At 41.2% G+C, this 13,161-nt stretch overlaps 1 protein-coding gene across 1 annotated transcript; it reads left to right on the top strand.

Annotated features, from left to right (window-relative positions):
- Positions 1-2,345: 2,345 nt before the first annotated feature.
- Positions 2,346-9,007, top strand: LOC124871399 (olfactory receptor 11A1-like). Its single transcript, XM_047370663.1, has 2 exons — positions 2,346-3,257; positions 8,582-9,007. Exons 1-2 carry the CDS (start codon positions 2,346-2,348, stop codon positions 9,005-9,007), a joined length of 1,338 nt encoding a protein of 445 aa, XP_047226619.1.
- The last annotated feature ends 4,154 nt before the right edge of the window (positions 9,008-13,161 follow it).

The raw sequence follows: 13,161 nt of genomic DNA on the forward strand, positions 1-13,161 counted from the left end.
GTCTGCATTCTGGGGTCCTCCACTACACCACACCTAACAATGGGATGACATTAAAACGTTACATGAAGAAGAAACAAATAGATGGAAAAGAAACCGGGCCAAGATATAAAAGAATAAAATCAAACTAAATGCATGAAGAAAGTAGCTGTGTATAGTTGCTCAGAAGAGTGGCACTTAATGACACCACTGACCTTGAGAGCTTAGATGTCCAGAATGATGCTGTTAAAGGCGACAAGGATCTGTCTGCTGGGGACTTTTTCACTGTGAACTTTTCAGGCAAAACCAAATACTACAACTATGTTGGACTGGTTGAGAAGGTTGATGGTGGCAAGATCACTGCAAAGTGTCTTAGGCGAAGTAGTAAGAGGTCTGTGGAGGGAAAGCATCTTTACTTTCAAAGAAAATGATGGAGCTATCCCTAGAGAAGATATGCATAAGAAACTGCCCACATCACAAAAAGTTTGTGATACAGCCAGAGGGTAGCAACAATTTTTATTCCCCTGTAAGCATCGAAAAGTGGGATGTTACGTAGTAGCTCAGATCTGTAAAGTCAGTTTGGTCATTATAAAATTCATTTTTTTCTGAAGATGTGTTTATGTGGGGTTATGCCTTGTTTAAGAAAACTGACTTTTGAGGTGCTTTGTGGTGCAATAGGCTTGTAAAAAATTAACTCGCACTGGTGGTAAGTTATACAAGATCACTTTTATTCACTTTTACTTTTATTCAGAAAGCTATTTTTCTGAAATGCTTTATTTCAGATTCAGAGTGAAAGTTCCCAGGGATGCACCACATCCTGAAATATCCACTACTGATCAAAACCTTAGACACACTCTCATTTAATGGTTTTCTTTATGGTTATGACTATTTACATTGTATGTAGATTCAAAACTGTGAATGAATGTTTTATATTTTAGATTCATTAAAGTAGCCACCCTACTGTGATGACTAAAATATTAACTTTTGGCTGTTTATTGTTGCACCTCTGAGAGGTTCTTTTAAGACTCTTTGGAAAACCATTTTATGGACCACCTCATGAAGCTCATGGAGAGAATACCAAGAGAGCAAAGCAGAAATCAGAGCAAACGGTGGCTATATCGAAGAATCTAAAATATAAAAATGTTTACTTATTTCACACTTTTGGTTTACTATATAATTCCATGTATGTTCATTCTCAGTTTTGTAGCCTTTTGTGATAATCTACAATGTAAATAGTCATGAAAATAAAGAGACCCGCTAAGTGACAAATGTATTTAAAATGTTTGAATGGTAGTGTATGTACATATACATTTTAGTTGGAGGCATTACTGTCATGGCCTCACTTTAAAGTCAATTTGAGTAAAACCTGGCACAATTCACTCCACTCTCCCCTAGTGCTGTCTGTTATCTGTATTCATTAATCTACAATGTTCTTGTGGGGGATTTTAACATTTATTTAAGTAACATAAATTATAGAAAGCAAAAGAGTTCTTGGACACATGCTGTTTGTATCATAGATTTTGTTACCAACAGCAGCTAGTACAGTGAACTGTTCAATTTAGCTTTAGGATATAGTGTTGATCTAAGGCTAAAGACATCTAAAAGTAAGCTGTATTTGATCTTTGCTTTTATCAAAAGAGTTTTACACTACTTGTTTCATTTTCCCATTAGCACTCACCACTGGTCAAACATTTATATACTGACCCACAAAGCAGTAAAGAAATTTAGTGTCTAGTTTAGAGCCCAATAAGGTTTTAACAAGTGATAGAGGAATTACCCCTTAGTTGCCATAACCATAGGCATCTCAATATGAAGTTACCCAGAATAGTATCTGGGACAGTATCTTTGACGTCACTAACATAAATCTTCAACTTGTGTTACACATATGTGTTAAAATAATCTACAAGTACAAAAAATTCTAACATTTTTATTATATAAACTGTATATGAAGATATGCAGAGAGCCCATTAATAATAGATTGAAAGCTTAATAGCATCATAAACGCAATTACTGATACAGGCCTAAAACATAGTTTGATTGTTCACATTAAAGTCGTGTCACAATAACAAAAAACCACACCCAATAAAGTTGGTGTCAAGTGTTTGAAAACGTTTGATTCATTAGTTGAAAGGTTTAATGAGCTCCAGGTGGAATTATGTACTTTTATAAAAACATCCCGAGAAGGAGTTCTCTAAATCTGCTAGGATACTTTCATTAGTAAATGAAAACTTAAAGTGAGGTATCTTCAAATCTGTTAAAATTCAGAATATACATTTAAAGTGTCTTCTAAAGGAGCCTTGGCACTCAGTACAAAAGATATTTTGGTAACATTATGCTCGTTTTGTTGACTTAAATGTTTCACTGGTTTGATGGACAACAACTTGAATAAAACCTATATAACACTTGGTGGGTATGTAGAGGTGGAAAGATACAAATATTTGTACTTTCTAACCATTTTCATGCTGTACATTCTGATCATTTGCTGTAATTGCACAATTGTTTATGTTATTGTAATTCACCAAAATCTTCATGAACCCATGTACATTTTCATAGCAGCTTTGTTGCTGAATGCTGTTCTTTTTAGCACTGCGATCTACCCAAAGTTTTTGATTGACTTCATGTCTCAGAGACAGATCATATCGCACACGTTGTGCCACTTTCAATATTTCTTATTTTATACTTTAGGGGGTGCAGAGTTCTTATTATTAGCAGCCATGGCATATGACAGATATGTGTCTATATTTAAGCCTCTACAATATCAAAATTTGTTGAGGAAAACTACCATCTGTAATCTGTTGTTATTGGCCTGGGTTTTGCCTGGATGTCTTGTTGCTGGATCGACTATACTGACAGCTAATCACAGACTTTGTAACTTTAACCTGGAAGGAATTTTTTGTAACAATTCAATTTATAAGCTTCTTTGTGAAATTTCACATACATTGTCCTTGTTGGGTGTCATTATTTTGCTCAGTATTGCATTTTTACCCTTTCTTTACATAGTTTGTACCTACACAAGGATCCTTATCATGTCTTATAAGAGTAGTAAAAATGTCAGGAGAAAAGCTGCACAGACATGTTTACCTCACCTGCTGGTTTTAATAAACTTTTCATTGTTCTGTGCTTATGATGTGATTGTTGTTAGAGTGGAATCAGATATCTCAAAACCAGCACGCTTATTAATGACTTTCCAAGTACTATTATATCACCCTCTCTTTAATCCAATTATCTATGGCTTGAAAATGAAAGAAATCTCCAAACACATTAAGAGGTTATTTGATTGTGTACAATAATTCAGTGTTTTATAAGTGACACATTTTACCTTTTCATTCCTAATTTTACAGCAACTGCAGAATAACTTTTTTTTCATCATAACACAAATATTAGAGATAAGATATTGAAATGCACATGTCAGACAGTTTTTTTTTTTGAAAGAAGTGTATATAAAAAGTATCAGTGTAACTAACCCTAGCCGTAACCCTAACCCTATTTTTGCAAAGAATTGTTATAAAAACAATAGTTTCTGGGCTGCACGGTGGCGCAGTTGGTAGCACTGTTGCCTTGCAGCAAGAAGGTCCTGGGTTCGATTCCTGGCTGGGGGTCTTTCTGCATGGAGTTTGCATGTTCTCCCCATGCATGCGTGGGTTCTCACTGGGTACTCCAGCTTCCTCCCATAGTCCAAAGACATGCCTGTTAGGTTAATTGGTTAATCTAAAATTGCCCTTAGGTGTATGAATGAATGAGTGTGTGCATGGTTGTTTGTGTGTTGCCCTGTGATGGACTGGCGACCTGTCCAGGGTATACCCTGCCTCTTGCCCACAGACTGCCGGAAATAGGCAAATAAGCAGTAGAAAATGACTGACTGGCTGACAATAGTTTCTCCATCACAATTGTGATTTACTCCTTTGCCTTCCTTTTTGATTAATGACATTTTTGTTGGTTTTGTTTAGTAGCTGCTTCCCTAAATCATCTGCTTCCCACATTTCAGAAACATTGCATGTTTGTTTTTCTCTCAAAGTTGACTGTGTGTTGGACTGGGAAGCTATATTGGGTGTACCTCAATTGTATGTAAATATTTAATTACAATAACTGTACGTTTTTTTACCATACCCAAACTTTTCACTGAAAATAAAAAGCAACATTAACTTAATGTGTAAGAGATACATATAAGATATTCAATACACCTATTTAAAAATGTCTTAAGAAAGGGTTTGTTATTAAGTTCTATTAAGCTAATCTAAACAACACTATTGAATTTCCACAGTTCCTCTATTCTCTCTATTTGAGAGATTTGTTTCACTTTTAATTCCTCATTGTTTTATTACCAATTATTACTTGTTTTATCTGTCTATTTACATAATTTGATTATTTCTGATGATTTCATTGCGTGGGTCTCTAGTGGTAAAATTATTTTATTTTTGTTTTTAACCTATGTAAATCAATTTATAATAACTTGATTGTATGAAAAAACTCTAAATAAAGCTTGATTGATTAATAAGTTCTACTGTTGGTTTAAAACCACCTGATAGGTGTATATTCCCAGAATCAGAATCAGCTTTATTGCCAAATTTGTACAGACAAAAAAACATTTGACACCGGTACACTTTGCTCTCAGTGAGAATTTTACCTTTTTTTTTGTATATATAATAGTGGAAATAAAGAATATCTTTTTAAATGTACATATATACACAAACGATTTTTACAAAATAATATAATGTGAGATCAGTCCAAGTATGCATGGCGTTGTTCTGGTCTGTCAAGTGTTCATCAGAGAAACAGCCTTGGGGAAGAAACTGTCTCTGTGGCGGCTGGTTTTACCAGACAGCGCTCTGCAGCGCCGACTTGAAGGTAAAACCCTAAACTGTTTTTGTGCAGGGTGTGTGGGCTCTGCAGAGATTTAAGCTTCCCTTTTCCTTACCCTAGCCCTGTATAAGCCCCGGATAGAGGGAAGGTCAGCCCTGATGATCCTTTCTGCAGACTGGATTTTTCATTGTAGTCTGGACCTGTACTGTTTTTGTGGATGAGCCAAACCACACTGAGATGGACAAAGACAGACTCAATTGTGGCAGTGTAGAAGATGACCAGCAGCTCCTGTGGAAGTTTGTCCTTGAGTTGCCTCAGGAAGTACAGTATAAGCTGGGCCTTCTTCCAAACGTCTATGTCCATGTTGATCCACTGGTGATCCACTGACAGGTGGAGGCCGGGACTTTGAGCTGGGTGAGGTTCTGGTGGAAGCTGTGTGGGTTGAAGTCCACAAACAGGATCCTGGCATACATCCTTGGGTGGTCGAGGTGTTGCAGCATTAAGTGCAGTCCCAAGGTGACTGCACTCATGTACTTTGTTATCAATAAACCTCAAAACATACTTAAAATATACACATAAAATAATGTGTATTTACACTAGTACCACCTAAAAATCACATCAGTCTGTAATTTCTCAATGTAGCAGCAGATTTTAAATGTTTTACAACACAAAATAAAACTAAAGTGTATGCAGGGGCTCATATATATGTCTCGATTGGACTTTATTTTAACGACCACTAGATGTCCTATTTGGGTACTGTCTACTGAAAGTCTCAACTTTGTATCTGAAAATGAGGCAAGTTAATTTGCTTCTTCATTTTTAGGGTCACTGAAGTAATAGTGGACATAGAACATTGACTTCCTCTCTTTTTTTGTTGACAGACAAGCGACAATGTTGCAACTTGCTTAGGGAGGAGACACATTTTCATATCCATAATAGAATCGAATAGCAGTCCTGTCCCAGAGGTACTACACTTTCTTAATACTGGTAGATAAGATTGATAAAATTGGCAGTAATAGTTGTGGCACATCATGCTGGCCATGACAAAAACATGTCTGGAGTTTTCTATGGCTTTGTACTTAGGCATCATTGAAACATTATGTCCTTCCTGCATAGTCAGTATGAAGAAAGCCATCTGAATTGACATTTTGCGAGCTCTTGATATACCTCCTTCAGTTGCTTGCTGTGATGCTTTTGTTAGCACATGACCACAACCACAGATTGCTTGGGGGTCTGTGGCTTTCTTCTGCAAGCATTTAAATGTAAAACATCTAACTGAATTAAATTACCAGAAAATTAGGAACTTTAACAAAATAGTAAAAACAGAGCAAACTAAAAGAAAGATTGAGAATAAACAACCAAAAGGGCCATGGTGGTGCAGTTGGTAGCACTGTTGCCTTGCAGCAAGAAGGTCCTGGGTTCAACTCCCAGCCAGGGGTCTTTCTGCATGGAGTTTGCATGTCCTTCTCATACATGTGTGTGTGACTCTAAGGTTAATTGGTCTCTCTACATTGCTCATAGGTGTGAATGAATGTGTGCATCTGTGTTGCACTGTGATGGACTGGCGACCTGTCCAGGGTGTACTCAGTCTCCTGCCCATGGACTGCTGGAGATAGGCACCCGCTTCCCCGCAACCCACTATGGAAGAGGTGGTAGCAAATGACTGACTGATGACAACCACAAAGTGTGTGTCATATCGTTAGCCTGATAGCATAATACCCTAAGGTAATTTCTTTGAAAATCATCACAAATATTAATGATGGTATGATTGAATGGTAATCCTATACTGATGATTGATGAATAAAAAATGCTAAAAGGTTTAAAACTTGTTAATTAGCTCTATATGTAAGGAAGATGTTAATCCACTGCAACGTATGAATAAAAACAATGAAATAAAGTAATAGTTTGGATCTGTAAACTGAAGTTAGTGCTGTAGCTAAAGTTTAATACTGTTGTGTAGTTTAAGAGGAACATAAATACTGAGTAAGCAGGGAGAGGAGCAGATGCTGGAGAACTGGACAAATGGGAGCAGTGACTTGTGGAAAATCCCTGAGAAAAAAGGGGAACTGCCAGCACAAGGCAGATGACTGAGACAATGATGGCGCATTTGGACTCGAGCTGGTTTGAGCAATCCTCACATAATTAGGGAGTAGGAGGGAGAGGTTTAGCTAACCGGACAATGAAAGTTGCCATATACAAAAGTTCTCTAATGACTGCCATAGCCAACTCAGAATACAGACAGTGGACACAGGACTTTGTGGACTGGTGCCCGCAGAACCACCTCCTGATCAACGCGGGGAAAAAATAAGGAGCTGTTGGTGGATTTCCACAGGCACAGACCTACCACACTAAAAGCTGGGCACATTCAGGGAATTAACTTTGAGATAGTGGAATCTTATAAGTACCTTGGTATTCACGTGAACAATGAACTAGACTGCAGTCACAACACTAATGCTCTTTACAGGAAGGGGCATTGCAGACGCAACCTGCTGAGGAGACAGAGATATTTTGGAGTGCAGAGGCGTTTCCAGAGACATTTTTTTACTCTGTAGTGACATCAGCCATCTTATATGGAGTTATGTGTTGGAGCAGCAACTTACCTACTGCTAAGAAGAAACTGTTGGATAAGGTCAACAGGAAGGCCATGTCAATCCTAGGATGCCCCCAGTACAGTGCAGGTTGTGGGAGACAGAAGTACTGTGGCAAAAAATAACTACTGTTGGACAGTGTCTCCCACCCCATACAATACCCTGTTGCAGAACTGGAGAGCTCCTTCACTGACAGACTGGTGCACCCTAGGTGCACACAAGAGCACTTCCTTCCTCCCAGCAGCTGTTAGATTTTATAGCCATCATGCTCTCACCCAGCTCAATAATTCCTCTTTTCCACCGGCTCGTTTTAGGCGGTGCGGCTCCGCTTCACTTGGTTTCGCTCTACTCGGGTATGGTACCAGTTGTATTTCTATTGACCCACTCACGGCTGGAGTTATGGCAGCTATTACTCCGCCTTCAGCTTTGTAGAACTTGGTGACAAGCCATCATTTGAATCGGGCATGCTGGAGCAGGGGCACATCTAAAACACAGATTTCCACTAGATCCTGAAAAAAAGAAAAAAAAAAAAAACTTTCCAAGAAAAAGTATTGGTTGGGAGGTTGACATTTTAGAAACTCAAGCTGTTTGGCGGCAGGACAGATTTTTAGCAAAAGTTGCAGTGATAACAAGAATAAAAAGTAAACCATGATCATGGTGCTGAAAACCCCAAATCTTAGCCTAATGAAACCTTACAGAAATCATAAGTGAATTTATGTTGGAAATGTTACTAAGTGAAACTTATACATTCATTAATTATTTATTATTGAGAAAAACAAATATACCTTAATTAGATAAGAATTAATGTTAAAGCTATACATACCCCAGGTTCCCCAATAAGCATCAGGCTTCATTTGAGAGTTAAAGCTACTTCATTTAGACATGAGTGAAATGCACCTCTATTTGTAGTTGTTATTTAGTCCTTTATATTGTAGCATGTTCTGTAGTTAAATTGTTCCAGAGCATTTTTACAGTTATACATGTCTGCAGCAGCCCTGTAGTTTGGACGTTTACGACAGTTTACAGCAGGGAGGGGGAGCAGACGGGAAGAAAAAGGAGACGGGGTTTTTCTCTCTCTCTGACTGGTTCTGTGCGGCGTGGCTGTGGCCAACAACAGCTATTTCAATAAATCGTTCCATCGTTACCGAGAGTCATTCTTAAGTCAACCTCTCTTGGATGCTGCTACTGGTGGTGTGTCCAATACTGATGCTGCACAGGCAGTTATTCCACCCACTTGTGTTGCCGACATCAGGACCAGCAGCACAGACACAGCCTGTGCACTCGTGAACCAGAAGGAAAGGATGGAGGTGCTGCAGGTGTTACTGCAGAGGAGTGCTGTGGATCTGGATAACTACCAGAAGGAGATGCTGTGGAGTCTCTTAAGAGAATTTCAAGACTGCTTCTCATGTGAGGAGGATGAGCTGGGGTGTACCTCTCTGGTGCAGCACTCCATTGATACTGGGGAGGCGGAGCCCATACGTCAGTGTCCACGGTGTCTTCCCCTAGGTCGTCAGGCAGATCAGGTGCTGGAGAAAATGCAGTGGATGGGCATTATAGAGCCTTCTGAGAGCCCCTGGGCATCGCCTGTGGTTATAGTGCCAAAGAAAGGGGGGGAGTGGCGTTTTTGTGTCGACTACAGATGACTCAATCAGGTCACCAAGAAAGATTCATACCCCATTCCACGTGTGGACGAATGCCTAGACTTGGTGGCTGGATCCTCATGGTTTTCTTCCATGGATTTAAGGAGCGATTACTGGCAGGTTCCCCTGGCCCCAGATGCGCAACCCAAGACTGCTTTCTGCACGGGCAAAGGACTGTTGCAATTTAAAGTGCTTTGTTTTGGCCTGTGCAATGCACCTGCCACATTTGAGCATTTGATAGAGCGGGTGTTGTCGAGTGTTCCACGGACAGTGTTTGGTGTTCTTAGATGACATTCTGGCTCATGGGGACTCTTTTGATTCCGGTGTGAGAGCGCTGTGCAGGAGAGCATTAGAGAGGCAGGGCTGAAGTTGCACCCTGATAAGTGCAGATTATTGACCAGACAATTGATTTTTTTAGGCCACATCATTGGCAGCGAAGGAGCGGGAACTGCTGAAGAAAAGGTGCGAGTTATCAATGAGTGGCCCACACCATCTGGTCAGAGACAGTTAAAAGGTTTTCTGGGGCTGGCGTCCTAGAGGAGGTTTGTGCAGGGGTTTTCATGTATTGCATCCCCCTTGTTCTGGCTGTTACAGAAGGACTAGCCATTCATCTGGTCACAGGACTGTGAAAAGTCTTTTGCTAGCCTGAAGCGGGCCCTCACAAGTGCACCCATCTTGGCACCACCAGACCCACAGTTACCCTTCCTCCTGGACACTGATGCAAGTGGTGTGGGTCTAGGGGCAGTCCTGTCGCAGGTGAGACCTGAAGGAGAAAGAGTAGTGGCTCTGAGTAAGGCGGAGCGAAGGTATTGCATCACCCCCAGAAAGCTGCTGGCTGTTGTTTTGGCCATCCGTCATTTCAAATATTACCTGTGTGGACACTCCTTCACCATACGTACCGAAACTTGGTGGGAGCCGGCGCTGTCTTCTTGGGCGCCGTGGTGTGATAACCTCCCCCAGGAGCTCCGCCCTTGATTGAGGATATTCCTCCTGCCCACCCCCAGTGGCCGTTGGACTGGGGGTTGCACTCACCACTGAAGAAGACCATGTGGCTGGCACTCCCTTGTCCTGACCTAGTTCCAGAGGAGCCACAGTGCCCCTGTAAGGTGCGAGTCTTTCCCGGTGCAGAGCTACCCGGCGTCCCCGTGGAGGCAACTGCACCCAGGTGTTAGGTGTGTAGTTCTGAACTGGATGAAAAGCTTTCTAAGCAACAGGTAATAAGCAACAGGCTGTGCAATTATGTGATTTTCAGTCATCATGCTTGGACATTGTGCTGTCCCCTGGGGTTACTACTGGGAACAAAACTGTTTATTTTAAGTGAAATACTTAAGGTTTCAAAAAACATTGGGTTGGAGAGTGGCGTGGAGGGTGTCCTTTTTTTTATGTGTGATCACCGGCATTTGGATTGGCTGAGTGGTGGCAGTGGAGATAAGCTGGTTGGCTTCTTTCTTGGCTATTATTGCAGTGGCTGTGATGTGGTGTGTTTGTGTGGATGCAGGGGCATGTTGGGGGCCGCCGGGCCCTTGTGCGTGCCACAGGCCAGGGATCTCTTGCCGGGTTAGTTTGTCCTATCTTGGTGTGGGGTCAGGTTGTCTGTTATGAGTAAGATGCTCGGTGGTGTCTGCTCTGGTGTGTTTGTGGACTGGTGCTTTGTGCAGGGCCCTTGCGTTGCAGTCGAGGCGTGCTGTGTGATGAAGGACAGCGATTGGACCAAGGTCTCGGGTCTCTGGATCAATGGCTGGATCTGCTCATCCGTTCAAAATTGTTGTGTTATAAAATATAACACTGTAGATAAAATACATTGATGAAAAATACCATATATTTGTAAAACTTTTAAAGGGGCCCCATTATACTTCCTTTTAAACATTTTGAATAGGTCTATGGGCTAAACAAAACAAGTTAATTACATTTTTTGCACAAAATCATTCTCAGATAATGAGAGTTCACCTCCTCAGTTTCCCCTTTTTGAGATACTTTCAGAATGAGCTGTTTTAGGGCATAGTCATTCTTATGCAAATTAGATGTATCTGGCCACGCCCCCAACCAGCACTTTGCACATGTGAAATGAAACCAAAACTTATAAAGGGAAAAAATATTCGAGAGTACTTGACTCCATGGACGTCTGGACTCAAGTGGACGTCCGCTGGACATTTCCACACAAAGCAAAATTTTTACGACTGCATACGCAGTGCCACACAATAAACTGCTCGGCAGGAAAAACTCTCCAAATCGAATTGTTTTATATGTGACACACTGCTGCCTGTTGCGAGTATGCGCAGCGTTACTGTCACTGTGCCTCTGAGAGGTGCATTCCTCTTCTATGTCCCTAGTCTGGTTTAATGGCCTTTAACACCACCTTCTTTTCATTTTGTTTTTCCAAAGCTACACGGCAAATTAGTTCTGCCTCCCCGTCCGATGATGTCATGGCAGAAAGTGTGGGAAATGTAGGAATTTGTCGCCAGAAATATAGGGAATTGCTATGATGCTGCGGACAGTGTGCGCGGAGTGCTCGCAGTTCGCCCGACTATGTTCTGCCCTTAAGACACAACAAGTACTTACATGTCTGTCATCTGCAGATTTGCCATGAACAGTAGGGGCTGAATTTTTCTTCAGTCTAAGTCTTTGTGCAAATCCTGACGTGTACTGATGTAAGTTCTCAAAGCAGTCCATGGTGAAGTGATTCACGCAAACTAGTATGGCATTCAGCAATGTGACTGGAACATTGCCCTCAAAAATAAAATGAAGCCACACATTTCTGTTATCTCAGAGCTGGAGAATATGCATCTTTGCAGCAAACAACAGAACATCTGCCTTTGAGGGTAGCCATTGTAAAACGTGTGTAAGGTAAAACCAGAACCAAAATCAAGTGGATGGAGCTCCACTTCAGGGCATTGCTAGGTGCCAGTGTAATTGTGACGTCACAATTACACAGCTTTTGAAATTTTCTAGAAAAAATAAAACCTTCATTTATAACCAAAAAACAGCTGAATGTTTTTATTTTGTTTTGCATTTGGACTGTTTGTAGAAGTATTAGAGACCCAAATGGAAGTATAAAAATTTTAAAAAAGTGAATTTTGCATAATAGATCCCGTTTAACAACCTTGCTGAGCATTGCTGCTTCACCAGCGCTAAACTCGCAGGAATCATTTGACGGAGGCAGTGACTCTCTTTGGCCTCAGTGGCGTTACACTGAACATCTTAATATTTTCTCCTTCTCAACCAGAACTCAAAATTACGCAACATGCATGCGTTCCCGACTTCTTTGGCCTGTGCCTCATAGTAGTGAGAATCAAACATTACATCTCACTTGGTAATAATGCACTCAATACATGGGCTAAAACTGTTATGGTTGTATGTGTGTGTGTGTTTTATCCTGTCTGGTGTGAGTCTCCCTTCCATTCTCCTGGAGCTCTGCTATGGGCGTGGTGCTCAGCCAAACTAGATGCACCTGCAAGCAATCCCAGCTGCAGTGTTTAAAAGGAGCTGCAGGACAAGCATTCCCGGCCTGATGGTCCACGTAGTTGATTCTGAAGATAATCTGCCTTCTGGATTCCTACATCTCACTTCTACTCTGGAAATCTATCCACCCCAAGCATCTCCTCAGAACCAAGCCGCTCTGAGAACCTGCCTGCCCGCTCTCCCCCCTTCCAGCTGAGCTCCTCCTACCCTAAGACTGGATCAACACCAGGAGAACGCCAAACCACACACAGTCCCCTCGAAACCTCTTCTCGCTTCCAGAAACGTAATCGCCGTCCACATCCAACTGCACCAAAATCCACATCTTAAAAGAAAAATAACTTTCAAATAACCAAACCTCTCCTCCACAGAATTTCCCTGTTCCTGTATAAGTGCCTGGGTCCTGATTTTAAGTGTGATGGAAAATAATCTGTCATAATGAGTTTAAGGCAGAACCCAAATGCAGGATTGAGTGGAGTTGAAGAAAAGTTTTTAACGGCAAAAATAAACTTACAGTTGACCAAGGCACAGGAACTCGGGCAGGATGAACAACATAAACAGGATGAATGCAGGAGCAAGAAAATCCGGTCAACAGACATTGAAGATCTCAGGGCCAAGACACAGGGTAGGTAGGAACCAGCAAATGACAATGAAAATCAGTGAGCTTTTAAACAGAGGGAAGTGCAGTGTGGACCAATGAG

The sequence above is a fragment of the Girardinichthys multiradiatus genome, chromosome 7 (genome assembly GCF_021462225.1).
Source record: "Girardinichthys multiradiatus isolate DD_20200921_A chromosome 7, DD_fGirMul_XY1, whole genome shotgun sequence".
In the NCBI taxonomy this organism is placed as follows: domain Eukaryota; kingdom Metazoa; phylum Chordata; class Actinopteri; order Cyprinodontiformes; family Goodeidae; genus Girardinichthys; species Girardinichthys multiradiatus.